Source organism: Equus asinus, chromosome 30, assembly GCF_041296235.1.
Source record: "Equus asinus isolate D_3611 breed Donkey chromosome 30, EquAss-T2T_v2, whole genome shotgun sequence".
Taxonomy (NCBI): domain Eukaryota; kingdom Metazoa; phylum Chordata; class Mammalia; order Perissodactyla; family Equidae; genus Equus; species Equus asinus.
The window spans coordinates 14929386-14943647 of NC_091819.1; the positions used below are offsets into that span (position 1 = coordinate 14929386).

At 49.6% G+C, this 14262-nt stretch overlaps 1 protein-coding gene across 6 annotated transcripts in view; it reads right to left on the reverse strand.

The window, feature by feature from the left end:
- Nucleotides 1-9168, reverse strand: part of ESRRG (estrogen related receptor gamma) — a 607874-nt gene extending 598706 nt beyond the window's left edge. For 3 of the 6 annotated variants that reach the window (XM_070501486.1, XM_070501489.1, XM_070501488.1), the window contains exons 1-2: nucleotides 9039-9168; nucleotides 7084-7163 (exon numbers count right to left, since the gene is read on the reverse strand). In XM_070501486.1, coding sequence (XP_070357587.1) covers nucleotides 7084-7085 — 2 coding nt within the window. In that variant the 5' untranslated portion in view covers nucleotides 7086-7163; nucleotides 9039-9168. Of the gene's footprint in view, nucleotides 1-7083; nucleotides 7299-7543; nucleotides 7589-9038 lie in introns of those variants that run through there. The other 3 variants (XM_044762909.2, XM_070501490.1, XM_044762911.2) reach the window with 3 other exon arrangements.
- Nucleotides 9169-14262: the final 5094 nt, after the last annotated feature.

Sequence of the window (14262 nt, forward strand, 5' to 3'; positions counted from 1 at the left end):
TGTATTCTATTTTTTGCCCACCATAACTGAGGGACGAAGGTGTTACTCTGCCAATGAGGAAACTGGGTTTCCCTCAGGAGCCGTCAGGGCTGTTCAGAATGACAGCCATGCATGTGGCTCATACGGGAACTCTTGTGCACAGACACTTAGAAAGCATCCGGTGGTCTGGACAATAGCATGTTCTATAAAATGACAGATGCAGGAATCCGGTCCAAGACTTCCGATGAACAGAATCAGAGATGTCTAAATCAGTGTTCACTGTAAGCTTTCTTACTCTATGACTACATAAAATGAAGATCCGATTCAAACCACTGTTTGCTTATTTTTAATCCATTAAGTTAATTATCACAAAGCAGCCTAATTGAGAGAATAGGCAAAACCTTTGCATCCCATAGCGTCCATTTCTATTCCTCCTCTATTATTAATTTTTATTTTTAGAATGTTTTGCAATAATTTACTTTCTCTTCTCTCTTACTCCAAGACCTTATTCCGGGAACTTTACAAGTATGTCACCTGGCTACACAAGCCCGTGGGTGGCTGTGTGTTAGAAACTGCTAAGTCAGGAACATCCTGTCAACCTTTCCTTTGATTTTCCTGGTTGCTGTTGGTTTAAGGCAGATCCTTAATGTTATTTAAACAGAGGAGATTATTTGAAATTTCTTGGTAGATGAATTTGATAATGCTAATTTAAAAAAAAAAACAACTACTGTCATTTTGAGATAAAAGATCTCATTCACTGGGGTAGACACCTTATCTGAATAACTCAAGACTTCTTTTAAGGGAAAGGTCAATGTAGCTGTGGCTGTTTCCTTTTCTTGAGCAACAGCAGTAATTTTTGCCTGCTGCCTGATAGTCTGCATTTGATAAAGTCGCTGTTTGGACATTACAGAACAGTTTTCTCTTTTTTAGGGTCTGGAGTTTTAAATTTTTGTTTTGTGTTATGTTTAATCTGAGTCTTCTTGTGTATCAGGAATGCACCTACTGTGAAAAGTAACTACTGCTAAATTAGACTTTATCAAAATTAAAGACTTCACAAACTGCAGGGCATTATCAAGAAAGTGAAAAACAACCCAGAGGATGGGAGAAAATATAGATATTCACAAATCATATATCTTATAAGGATCTAATATTCAGAATATATAAAGAACTCTTACAACTCCACAACAAAAAGACAAACAACTCCACTAAAAAATGGGCAAAGACCGTGAATAGATATTTCTCCAAAGACTATATTCAAATGGCCAATAAGCACATGAAAAGATGCTCAGCATCATTAGTCATTAGGGATATGCAAATCAAAACCACAGGGAGATACCACTTACACCTACTAGTATGGCTATAATTTAAAAAATATAAATAAATAAGAAAATAAATGTTGGCGAAGCTGTGTTGAAATTGGAACCCTCAGAAGTTTCGGAAAGGATGTAAAATCATGCAGCCACTGTGGAAAGTTAAACATAGAGTTTAACACAAAATTCCTCCAAAAACACACAGAGTTACAGTATGACCCAGAAATTCCACTCCTACGTATACACCCAACAGATCTGAAAACATATAGTCAAATAAAACCCATATCAGCATTATTCATAATAACCAAAAAGGGGGAACAATCCAAATGCCCATCAACTGAGGAGTGTACAAAAACACGTGGTATATCCATAAAAGCAAACATTATTCAGCCATAGAGAAGAATGAAGTACCGACACATGCTACAACATGGATGAACCTGGAAGACATTAGGCTAAATGAAAGAAAGTAGACATGGAAGGCCAAATGTTAAATGAGTTCAGTTATGAAAAGTCCAGAATAGGCAAATCCATAGAGATAGAATGCAGATTAGTAGTTGCCAGGGGTTGAGACCAGAGGGGAATGAGGAGTGATGGCTTAAGAGGTACTGGGTTTACTTCCGGCGTGATGAAATGTTCCGGTCTTAAACAGTAGTGATGGTTGCACATCAATGTGAAAGTAGGAAAAAGCCATTACACTGTAACAGTTTCAACAGTGAATTTCATGGTCTCTGAAACTGTACCTCATTAAAAAAAATACTGGCTTGAACTTCCAATAGGAAAAGCAAGAAGCTTCTCCCCAAAGTACCCTACCCGATGGATCACCCAAATGATATTAAGGAGTGAAATACTGCATCTAAAAAATCCGCAGCTGACAAGTTGTCCTTATTCCTTCTATTTCACTGTGTCATTTATCAGTAGCCCTTTGCTCTTGAATGGCGTTTCTGGTTTCTCAGTTTGCCAGTAGAAATTTCAACTTTTCTGATAGTACATCTTCACTTCCAAATGTTTCTCGTCAACAGTTGAGCCAATTCGGCCATCACTCATAAATGAATATATGTGGGAACTTTCCCCTTCTAAATTACATTAAAATGTTTGATTTAAAATAATAGAATAGTGACGACTCTGGTAAGAGGAGGGATATGATTGATCATGTCAGTTATTTGAATCTTTCCTGAATTTACATGAAATAAATGAAAAGGAAACAATGATACAGCTGATCGAAAAAATAAAGAACATTGGAGAAAAACTAATTATTCAGTAAGACTCCTTGAAACACAAGACATATTTTCTCTCAAAAAGAAATGTCTTTGTTTACTATTAAAATGTTAACAATAAAACATAGATTATATAAATGGGCCAGTAGAATATACTATATGCAGCAAATAATTTTTCTGAGCTACAAACTTTCTTGTCAACTGGGTTATAAAACGGGAAATGTTGAAAAAACTTAAAAGTCAGGGAAGAAACCTCATTTCAATATATACTTGTTAAACATTTGATGGTAGATTCAGTTAGGGCAGAAAATATCATTTTAAAGCAGCATGACAAAGTTACACAGAAAGTTCTGAAAATAAATCTTGTTGTCAATGAATTTCAAAGATACAATCTCCTGAAATTATGTTGAATACTTTCACTATGATTTTAAAAATCTCAAAGAAAATTTCTACATAAAAAGTCATGTTCATCTCTTACGAGAAGCCTCTTTAAATGTTAATATGGCCAGGTTCATTCTAAACAGGCGGAAGGAAAAAAAAGGAACAAGTATTTGAATAATTCAGGTTTTAGAAAAAAAGACCCTCACTTTCATCTCGAGGAAGTGTCTCATTCAGGTGAAAGAAGAGGCAGTTTTAGCCAGAACGACCTGGAGAAATGCAGTGGGAAGAATCCTGGCTCAGAGAAGCTAAACATATCTGGTTCGGGTACTGTTATTGTAAGGAAATCTGAGAAATACAGAAACTGAAACCAACCTGTTGAAGGTGAACAAGAACTTGATGAGAATAAATGCTTACATTTTATGTCAAAATTAAGTGAGATAAAGGAGTGCACAGAAGATTTTGCACATTGCATATGTACTCACTGGTCTCATTCTAAAGACGCTCAGTCACAAAATACATCTAAACATGGGGCAAAAACAGTCACATAAGCTGAGAATTCCATTTCTTCACCTAAGGGGGAAAAATGAAATTAAACTGGTAAGACTGAAGAGGAAAGCATGGGGTGAATGGAAATTTCTTGCCAACAGAGTCACTTAGCTCTTCTCTGGGTTCTGCCTAAAGCCTTTCATCCATCTACCATTCAGGCCTCAACTCTCTGCACAGATATGTGTAAATGTGAAGATCAAATGAAATCCTGGAAGGAGTCTGTACTCAGCTCCTCTAAGCTCTCACTTCTTAGCAAGAGACGTCCCTAAAAGGGAGAACATACAGGTTAGGGATTCCTAACATAGGTTAGAAATGACCCCATGGCTGGAGCCCTGGGGGTTTACCGACCCAAGAATGACTGTTCCTGGAGATAGAGAAAGGCATTGCTCCAGGTTTTAGGAAAGGGGGTCACTGCCTTCAGCCATCCACACATACTCAGCAGAGTAATTTTTTTCCCACTCACAAGTCTAGCTGAGGAAAGGGAGGGGGACGACTGGAGTCATGCTGGAGAGAGCACAGGATGGTGGCCAAGGGACTGGGGGTGAAGGGGAAGAAGGCAGGGGCTGGCATACTGCGGTGGAAGGTTCTAGGCTCATGAAACTCTTGGTCTAGGATGGTTTAAGCTGATCGTCCCACCCCCAAAGACACAGCAGCTCCTGGCACCAGCAAGACACGACTTAGGGACTGTCTGTCAGGTGCCTATGCTCTGATTGTCCCATAAGATGGTGGCCACTGATTTTAACTATGCTCTATGACCATCTAAGGAGGGCAGGGTCTCTCGCAGGTGGGCACAGGAGATTCTCTGCCAAACTCTTGTGCACGATTTCCTTCTCAGTGCCTCCTCTTAGGGTTCATAGGTCGCAGATCTGAAGAATTTCTAACAGGACAATCCCTTGTTCTGGTGCTTTCCAGAGTTCCCTGAAAACACGAGCTGTTCTGGAAAGAGTGGCATTTCTTCTTCCATCACTAGTTATTTGGGAACAAACAGGCCTTCTCGTTCTCTGCCCTCACGTCCTTCCATACACACAGTTTATTCCCTAGTTTGGTCCGGATGGAATGGCATCTTTACTCACACTGAGGAAGAGAACTTGAGGTCCTTCCTATCTACACCTCCGCCTGCGGATAAAGCCTCAAGGGGTCTGAAAGCCACGCATTAGAGGCAAAGCGATGAAGGACAGGGACAGACACGAATCTACCGCCAGGAGACAGAACTGGAAGGATACCGCGGGCGTGGCATGGCTGCCCAGAGAGCTAAGCCAGGGCTCAGGGCAAGTTTATCTTTTTACTTCGCCGAGCCGAGGGACCGCCCAAGTTCTAAGATCCCATCAGAGACGGGAAAAAGCCCGACTGGTTCCCAAAACTCCTACAAGCATGAAGATTTAAGGAGCACTCTTCTCCCACCGCAGTCCGGGAGCCCGGTGCGCTGTGCCCACCTTGCGGTCCCAGATTCTGTGCCAAAGTGGAATCGCAGGGGTTGCAGAGAGGGCGCGCTCGGTCTTCTCCGTCACTGACCAGCTCCTGAGCAACGCGTGTGTAGCACACTGGGGACAGGGCAGCTGAATGTCACTGAGGGTGGGGAACTGGGGAGGCTGAGAAGCGCAAGTTAGCGGATGCGCGTCCACTAGCCGGCCACCGCCAGAGAACTTGCGGGGGCGTGGGGTAGGGCGGGTGATTGTCCTGGGCTACCTCCACTGCTCTGGAAACCTCGTGTTCCTTTCAAAGGGGACAAGGAGGAAAAAGTTAGCTAGAGGTCATTCTTTCTGACCATACCTTTCTTTCATCGCATCTTTTCCCTCATTTCCTCTTAACTTCAATCTTTCTTACTTTGATCTCGTTCTCTCCTTCTTTGCTTTTCTTCCTCTTAGGACTTAGAAGAAGACTAGAGACTCAAGCAAGCCTGTGACAGGAAAGCTGAGTGGCATTTACTGTCGGGGGATTGGGGGCAAGGGGGAGGATACTAAGACATCGCACCCCCAGACGCCGAATTCTGACATTTACGGGTCCCTATCGCTAGTTTCTGCCTACAGAGTCGTACTGAGTTTGATCTACCCATAACCCCGCATGTGTCCCGGGGACAGCAGCAGAACCTTCCTTCTGCTTTCTATTTGGCAGTCGAGTTTTGGAAAGCTGTTTGGGGCAGGCCGGGGTGAGAATCCGGGCAGCTCTGGGTCAGGTCTGGGCGGCCCCCGTCCTGTCTGAACCGGACTGCCCCAGCAGTGTGAGCCCAGGAGGGAAGCAGGGACGTGGGCTGGGCACATACTCCTTCCCCGTTTCTGTGACGGGGATCTGGGTGCACAGACGCTGGAAAGGAAGGTCCCTTTTCTGTGGCACTGCCACAAACCAGTGCTGGGTGTTGGCTCCCTACTAGTCTATCCGGAACGGCAGACTGAGCGCTTCGGACATGAGGCCACAGGGGGATTCTAATTGCGACATACGCTGTGAGAGGAGAAATTGGTGGCGGGTAAGAAGTTAACCCGGCGAGGGCACAGGGCCCTGTGCGCGCCGGGAAGCGAGGCCGCGGTTCTCCCCTCACTGGTTCCTAACTTCTCCCCACCTCCGCAGTGGGGCTCTTATCTTCGCCCAAGTGGATCTAAGCCTTGGATCATTTTCAATCACAATCTTCTCTGCCTCCCTGCCCCTCCTCCCCGCAAACGTCGTACCGAGGATCTGGGGGAAAAGGGTAGTTTGACCCGCGGTGCATGAGTCTCACACCCGCCGCCAAGCACCTACGAGAAAGCGGGCCTGGCCGGGGCTCGGCGCGCACAGCCCTTCCCGGCGCCGCAGACGCGCGCCCTAGCGCTCCTCTCACCCGGGGCTCGGGGAACCTCTCCAGCCAGCCCTGCTCCCCGCCCCCTTGACGTCTCAGTTCTAAAACACAGAAGCATCCTTTAAGGCTCTGGCATTTAGAAAAAGAGGACAAGATCAAGGTCCACGGACTGCCGCGATCCGCTTGTGCCTCTCCTGCCTGCGCCAGCGAGTCCTGTTCGCAGCCGCTGGGGAAAAAAGGCATCGCAGCGCCCAGTTCTATCTGGAATGTAGGGACCCGACCCTATTTCCCAGCTAGCCTCAGCCCGTGCCTACGTCCTTCCCTCCTCCAGGGCGGTTCCGCGATTTTGATTAAGACATTGGCCCCTGCCTCGCACAGGGATGGTCCCAAACGGCGAGGCTTCGTGAGCACTGCGTTCCCGTCTCGCGGTCGGTGCCGAGCGGAAGGAAAGATCTGGATCCGAAGGCGCCTCGTCCCCTCCCCCAGCGCGCGGGGCCGCGCTCCAGGCCGGCTCCATCCCGCGCCTCCCCCCCCCCCCCCCCCCCCGCTCCCAGCTCCCCCACCATCAGCCCCACAGTTTTCTTCTTTATAAAACACACACGCCCAGCCCACCCCGCCTCCCACGTAAAGGCCAGGCTTGTGTCTTTCTGTGACCAGATGCAAACTCAGCTGGAAGTTGAGAGCAGAGAGAGTCAGAGATGCACGGCAATAGAGAAAAGGAAGGAACAAATCAAAGAGGGAGGAGGGAGAAGAAAGGAGCTGGAGGTCGCAGGGGCGGAGGCGGAGACGGAGGCCGGCCGGGGGGGCGCGAGCGCCTCGGTGGAGCGCAGCGCCTCCCCCGCGCCCGCCAGCCCGCGCGCGCCGAGCGGGGTCAGCGCGGACTCACATGGTGGGACTGCAGCGCCGCGCTCTCAACTCCTGCGAGGGGGTGGCGTCGGCTGTCCCGGCGATCGGCTCCCCGGCTGCCTGCCGGGTGAGGGCAGAAACAAAACACAGCAAATCACGGGACACAATCGAGATGTCCGCGCGGCGCCGCGGGGTCCTCTCTCACTTCGCACTGGGAAGCGGGCGCAGGGCTGCCGCGCGTAGCCTATAAATAGCTAACTTTTAGACGGAATCAACTAACAAATGAGAAGAGCGGGCGTAAATTTGCGCAGGATTCCCTCTTCCCGGGGACGACCCGACCTCCTCTCCTGCCACTCTCCGGGCTGGACTTGGGAGGGGACAGATTGGGGGGTGGGGGGTGGGGGGTGGAATTTAATTTTGATAGAATTCACAGTAGAGTTTTGTTATTTTTGCAAGAGAGGGGACCCACTCCTGCTCTTTGACCCTCCCTATCTGCCTACCTTTCCACTCTCACCTCACCCCCTCGCTGGGCACTCCAGGCAGGAAGGGCAAAGGCCCAGGAGAGCGGAGCGCCTGGCGTGGGCTGGAGCAGGGAGGGGGAGGGAACCTGGAGCCGGGTTTCCCCTGGGATTACGGGAGCGACAGAGGGAGAGCGGAAAACTGCCAGGATTTGGGGTTTTCTTCGGATGCCGGGACTAGAATTTAGGTAATTCCAAGTTTGGGAGGGCAGTGGGAAAGGAGACTACAGAAGGCACGAAGGAGTTCCTGGAGTGCAGGTTTCCCTTCCCAAGGGCAACTGCAACCCTCCATTGCTACCCAAACCCGGCTCTTGGCAATTTGACTAGAACACTCGGCCCAGACGGGGCAGGGAGAGCGAAGGCGCACAGCCGCCTTCTCTCCTCGCTCGCAAGCTCGCGGGGAAGCGTGTCCTGCCGGAGGGCGCCCTGGGGTCTTCCCCGCGCGCTCCCCCGGTCGGTCCGACACCTTTTGGCCGAGCCCGCGCCCACCCGCCCACCGGAAGAGATCTATTTGCCTGGGATTCCAGAACACCCCTCGCCGTCCACCCTCCCCCTTCCCTTGAGCCAGGGCCCCATTGCCAATGGTGATTGAGTTGGTTCGATTTTCATTTTCCTTCTAGGTACTTCCTCAAAAATATCCCCACCCCCCAAAGGGCGACAGACACTCGCTCTCTACTCCGAACTCCCCAGTTCAGGTGGCTGCTTCACTAAATTTATGGTGGATGTCTCACGGGAACCTCAGTCAAGAGGAGAGTGGTAGGGGTGGGTGTGGGGTTGAAGAAAGTGAGGATGCTGCAGGGGAGAGTCCGCAGGCGAAAGGAGGTTGCACTGCCCCCCTTTGGAGGGTCCATTCTCCACGCCAGGCCTGCGGAGGCGGGGGCCAAGCCCGCCCAACGGGCGAAAGGAGGCCTCGAGCTGGGGGGAGGGAGGGCGAGCCGAGAACCGTGGCGCTGCTTCTTTCCACTGCCTTCCACTGCCCAGCACCACCATCCTGCCCCCTGCAAACGGAAATGTCAAATGCCTAACCCCTACCCCTACCCCTGGGGGAAGATCAAAGAGGGTCTCCGGTGCAGGTGGTCTGGGGCCGTTGCTCCCCCATTCGCACTTCTTCTAACTCCTCTTTCCGTCAGTTCGCTCCCCGGCCGCGGAAAAGTTATTTTGTTTTCCCCAGATTCCAGCGGAGTTGGGAAGGAGAGGGAAAAGGCAGAGGTACTAAGGGAGTTAACAGTGGCCGCGCTCCCTGCAGGATGTGCGCACTGTCCCCGACTCCAGGCAGGCGGGTACGCGCCTAGCTCCAGCCCCCGGGAAGCCTGCGCAGCGGGCGCTTGGGCGGACGGCTGCGCTGTCCTCGCCTCCCCAAGCGCCTGGAGCCCCGACCCCTCGGCCCGGCCCGAAGTACTCTTAAGGGGGGCCCCGAGATGGAGTCGGCCGGAGCCCGGGCGTCCTGGGGCACCCCTGGGTGCCCCTTGCTACGTACCTGTCCTGGCCTTCCCGCTCCAATTGCTGACCTGCCTGGGGAGCCCGGCCTGGAGCCAGCCGCCTCCAGCGGAGCCCGCCCTCTCCCGCGCGCCCTCGCTCTCCGGGACGCTCGGCCAGATGTGGGGCGGTCTCTCGCGGGCCATTGGCTTGGGCCACTGTTTCGAGCTGGCTTCGAGAATTTCCCCAGGCTTTGCGGCCCCTTTGTGGGCTGGGAAGAGAGGGTGCAGGCCAGCGCCTTACCTTTCACCCCACACACACTGCCCCCTATTCCCTCGGTTTCCCTCTCATCCCGCCCCTAGAGCCCAGGCTTCGAAACTGTACTAAGTGCGCAAAGAAAGCGGGTGGGAACCTCGTCGCGGGCCGAGTGTGGGGGTCGGATGGGTGCTTGCGGCGTTTCTCGAAAGCTCTGGGTGTTCGTACTAGGGGAACAGGCCCTGTAGGGTCAGAAGTGACAGACGCACAGACAGCATCCCGGTGGCTGTCTGCTGCGCGAATTCACGTCTATTGTTTTCTGCCTCGGGAAAGCCGCCCGGTGGGATAGATCTTTTAGACCCCATCGCTGGAAGAAAAATCCTGGTGATAACGATGATCTCCCGCGCTCGCTATCTCGCCATCGCCCCAATTCATCTCCCTCTCGCTGTAGCCCCTCGGGGAGACGAGGAGGGTAAGGAGCTGGCGGGAGGACGGGCCAAGCCGCTGCCCTCGGATGGAGCGGAGAGGCACGAGGCCACCTCTTCCGTCCCATTCCGCTCCGGGCTGGGGAGAGAGGACACGGCGGATTTCTTTCTCTGCCAAGCCTCACGCTTCTTTCAAATGATTTTAGTCTGGTGCTCGGGTCTATCCATATACATTTCCAATCTCATGGCTCATAAACTATTAGCAAAATGGTTTCATTATTCACCTTCTGTATCCTACAAAAGAGAGAAAAGAAGGGAGCGGCGGGAAGGCAGAGTGGGGGTGGGGACAGTCGTTGGACACTAGTTAACAATGATGCTGCCCCTTGTTTAAATCATGGCTCACAGTGCCTTCTCGCTGACGCTCAACAAATCTGATCCGTTTGCAAAGATCTGTAGCCGACCCCATCTCTTCCCCCTCCCTCCCTCTCCCCTCTCTCTCTCTCCATCTATCACCATCCATCTCTCCTTAACACCCAGGTTTCTGGAAGGACCAGATGAATAGCCAAGATACTGCAAATCCATTATTTGCTTCATTAGATGTCATCAATAAGGTACGCCCTTTAGATACGACACATACAATTAATTGGTTAGAATGGCTACCTCTGGTCCCCCTTTGGGTGGTGAAAGTGATGGAATCACGTCATCCCTGAAACCAAACCATCCTAAGACACAAGTCTAAGATGATAACCAAGAAGTTGACAAGAGGCTCCGTGTGGCGTCGAGGTGCCCAGTTGGGCACCAAGTCCTCATCCAGCTTCCGCAAACCCTGGCAAGTGAGGAGCTGGCAGTCGTGTGTGTGTGAGTGCGTGTGCGCGCGCGTGCCCGTGTGAATGTGCGTATAGGGGAGAATGGGGGGCTCACAGATTTGGGTCTTTGTTTGGCCCTGAAAAGTGACAAGAAAAATATTAAATGAGTAAAACCGAATTATAGGACAAACAGAAGCCAACTGAGTCGTGGGGGCCCTGAGAACCCAGTGCAAAGGGCTAAATAAGGTAGAAAACTGCGGGGCGGACGTGAGCTGGGAGAAGCAGCCTCGGGCGAGTGGAATCCGGACCGGCTTCTGCGCTGGGGGCGATGATGATATTAAGCGTCTCCATCAGTACTTTCACTTTTCATATAAATATATTTTATCAGGCTGACTCTATCCCAACACACATTCCCTTCCTCTGCACTTTTGGAAAATAGGAAGGACGCTAGGCAAGTGAGCGTGCCGCAATTATCCGTGGATGTAGAAACCAATCTGGCTGCCAGAGGCCCCTCTGCAATCGCAGGCGGCGGCGGCGGCGGCTGCGCGCGGACCCGCGCCAGGCCGGGAACTCAGTGCGCTCGCTGGGTCACCGCGCCGCGCGGCCGCCGCCCGCGCCCGCTGTTTAATATACATGGGGTGGGAACTGAGGAAAACGGATCTCGTGCCTGCACGTCCTGCAGAAAAAAAAAAAAAATCAATTTGCTATTTATTTTTGAAATATATAGATTTAGAGAATTTTTTTCCCAGCCCTTCCCCCTTCAAGAACGGCGGCTCACATTTAATTACGTTTTTTAATGACATTTCCCTTCTTTGCCATTGCAATTGCACGTTAAGGGCAGGGGTGGGGTGGCGTTTCTTTGGGGGGGGTTTCAATTCTGGTATCTTCAAAAAGAGTTGCCTTATGTGTTAATTGCATGCTGTTAAGCACATCTGGGACTGCGTGCTGACCAAGTCGGACCAACTTTTAATTAACACATTGACCCGGCGAAGAAGCAGCCGCCCAGGCTCCCCCTCGAAATATGGATATTAGCCGCGCGGATGCCGCTTGGCCCGCGCCGCCAGATGCGTGCGAGGAATTGCCTGCGTCGAGGGGCGGGCGGGGCTGCAAATTGCAACCGATCGCTCTCTTTCTGTGAACGTTTTCCTCGCCTCACCTCTAGGAAAACAACAAAGGAAAAGAGTAGATGGCCAGCTCCTGGAGCAGGCTTCTTACATCCTTTAATGTGACTTGACCCTGGGCGGGAATGGGAGGGAAGATCCCTAAAGCCATTTCTAACCAGCCTGATTGGGGCCTGAGCTGAAGTCCCCAGCCTGGGCTCTTGGAATGGACTGAGTTCTCTGTTAATGAATAGAAGCGGCGGCCAACATTCCAGGTGGAAAGAGAACCAGCCACTGGCTGCCCTTTCCGGTTCTGGCCTTCCTCCTCCCAACCTCCTCGCCTTCGCCCCTGGCTCTCCGAGGCTAAGCCCCCACCTCTAGGGCCCCTAGTTCTAAGAAAGAGGAATATGTGTCCTTCTCTGTGGAGCGCGCTGCTGTCAGGCCAGGGCAAAGGAAACTAGTGGCTATTTTGGGGACGGTAGGCCCTTTCACAGGAGTCTGGCTATTCCAGCCAAGCTAGTCAGACCCCGGCTGGAGGGAGGAAGAAACCCGGGAGCGCATCACATGATGCCACCTGCAGATACGCAATTTCACCCTAAGTAATTTCATTCAGAATTGATGGCGTTTCGCTGGAGTGGTGCCTTCAAAGTGAGTGCCTAGCTTGCTTCCCTGTAGAGCGCAAATGCAGGTTAATCCCCAGATACGTACTCATTTTCTCTTTCCGCATCTAATCTCAACTGCCTCGCTCTTCTAAGTGCTTAGCTTCAGCATACATCCCTATAAAAAAATGTCAAAGTGGTATTCCTTCTCCCAGCCATAAAAAAGTTGGAGCGAATTGTCCCCAAGTTACAGTTTAACGTCCCCTCTAGGTAACAGTTGAAGTTTCTTGTTTGACATTTTTCATTCCCCCACACAGAACTTTTCAATAAATACGCAGCACCAGCACGAGGAGAAGTATATGTCGCAGTAAATTCACAGCTATCTGCTCTCACTGTGTCGATGCTTTGGAAAATTTAAGGTGACAAGATTGCTCCCCAAATTCCTTCCACCCCTTTTCTTTCTTATTCTTATTGTCTCTTTCTTTTTTTGTCCTTCCCCTTGGATCTACTTTTCCTATCAACTTATCAGAGAATCTGCAAAATCGAAAAGTAAAAGAATAGAAAAGATAAAGACAAGAGAACAAAGTTCTGTTCCTCAGGATTCTTCCGAGTTCCTCCAGATCTTTCTCTCGTCAGATAAAGATGTAATCAACACACGTCTTTAGTCAGGAAAAAAAAAAAAACCAATCAGTTGGTAAATTACAATGTCCCTTTGCAAAGACAAGGCCTTTGGAATGTTAGCACAAGCATTGCCCAAATGGCTTTATTTTGAGTTTTAGTGGACCACAGCTACTTATTTCAGCTCACAAATTGATCTGCAAAATTGCAGCACACACCTGATATCCAGGAAAAAACAAGAGACGGTAACTCCAGCTGGTTCTTTTGATTTACTCTGCCCGGTAAGATGGATGCTGGAGTGTTTTGATAAGAAAAAAAAAAAAGGAGTCAGCAGTTTGATTTGGAAACTCTTTTTATTGCTGAATATGGTTACAGGCTTAAACTAAAGAACGTGTTTCTGCTGGGGACATTTGCATGACACATCCATATGCATTAGCAGCTGCACGGTGTTATATCATCAGTTCCTGTGAGCATTTATCTTGTTTTCCCCCTTCTGTCTTTCTCCAAGGAAGTAGGTAAGTGGCTTATAGGAAAACCATATAGACTTTAAAGACGCAGGAATCTTCCTGTGTCCTTCAGGCCCTCAGCACCTAACTGGCCTATAACAACCCGTTTCTTTGGGAGATTTTGGAGTATTTGAAGTAGCTAGCCTTCCTGGTTCCTTTTTTTTTAAATTATAATAATGGATTAACAGTATAAAATATAATAAAAGAATTGCTTAGAGAAAGGAGCTTTGGCGATTTGACTCTGTATTTAGGAAAAAGGTTTTGTTATCAACGTTCTGCTAACTTGCTTAGTGACTTAGAGAAACTTTTCATTAGATAAACGCTCTCCTTTGTGTCATCAGTCTTCACTTCTTGCTACTTGGTAGAGGTAAGACTTTTGAATCAAGATAGCTAAGACCTGGGGCCAGTGGGGTAGCAGTTAAGTTTCTGTGCTCTGCTTAAGTGGTGGCCTGGGGTTTGCTGGTTCGGATCCTGGGCATGGACCTATGCACCGCTTCTCAAGCCATGCTGTGGCAGGCAGCCCACATATAAAGTAGAGGAAGATGGGCACAGATGGTAGCTCAGGGCCAATCTTTCTAAAAGAAAAAAACAGATAGCTAAGATCTTGCCACACTGGCATGGAATGATGGTGTCAGAGATCATAAGAGTGGTTCTAGAAGATGTTTGCTTCTCCAGACATTGTATAAGCTGTGCAAACACCATTGTCTAGTATCCACAGCAGTTCTCTGCATCTAAGCTTACCTAAACTCTGTTTCATGTTACTGATTCTCCCCGAATTCCAGCAGTCTGTAAACAGCAGGAACCTTAATGTCAAGTTGAAATCAGAAGGAAACTGGCTTCTTATTTGGTCTGAATCTGTTCAATCACTCAGGCTATTTTTTTAAAAAGAAAACTGCACATTTAAATTGTGGTCATCAAGGCAGGGCGACAAGGAAGCCTATGGGCCCCAAACCAAGAGACTAACATAAGCACATTT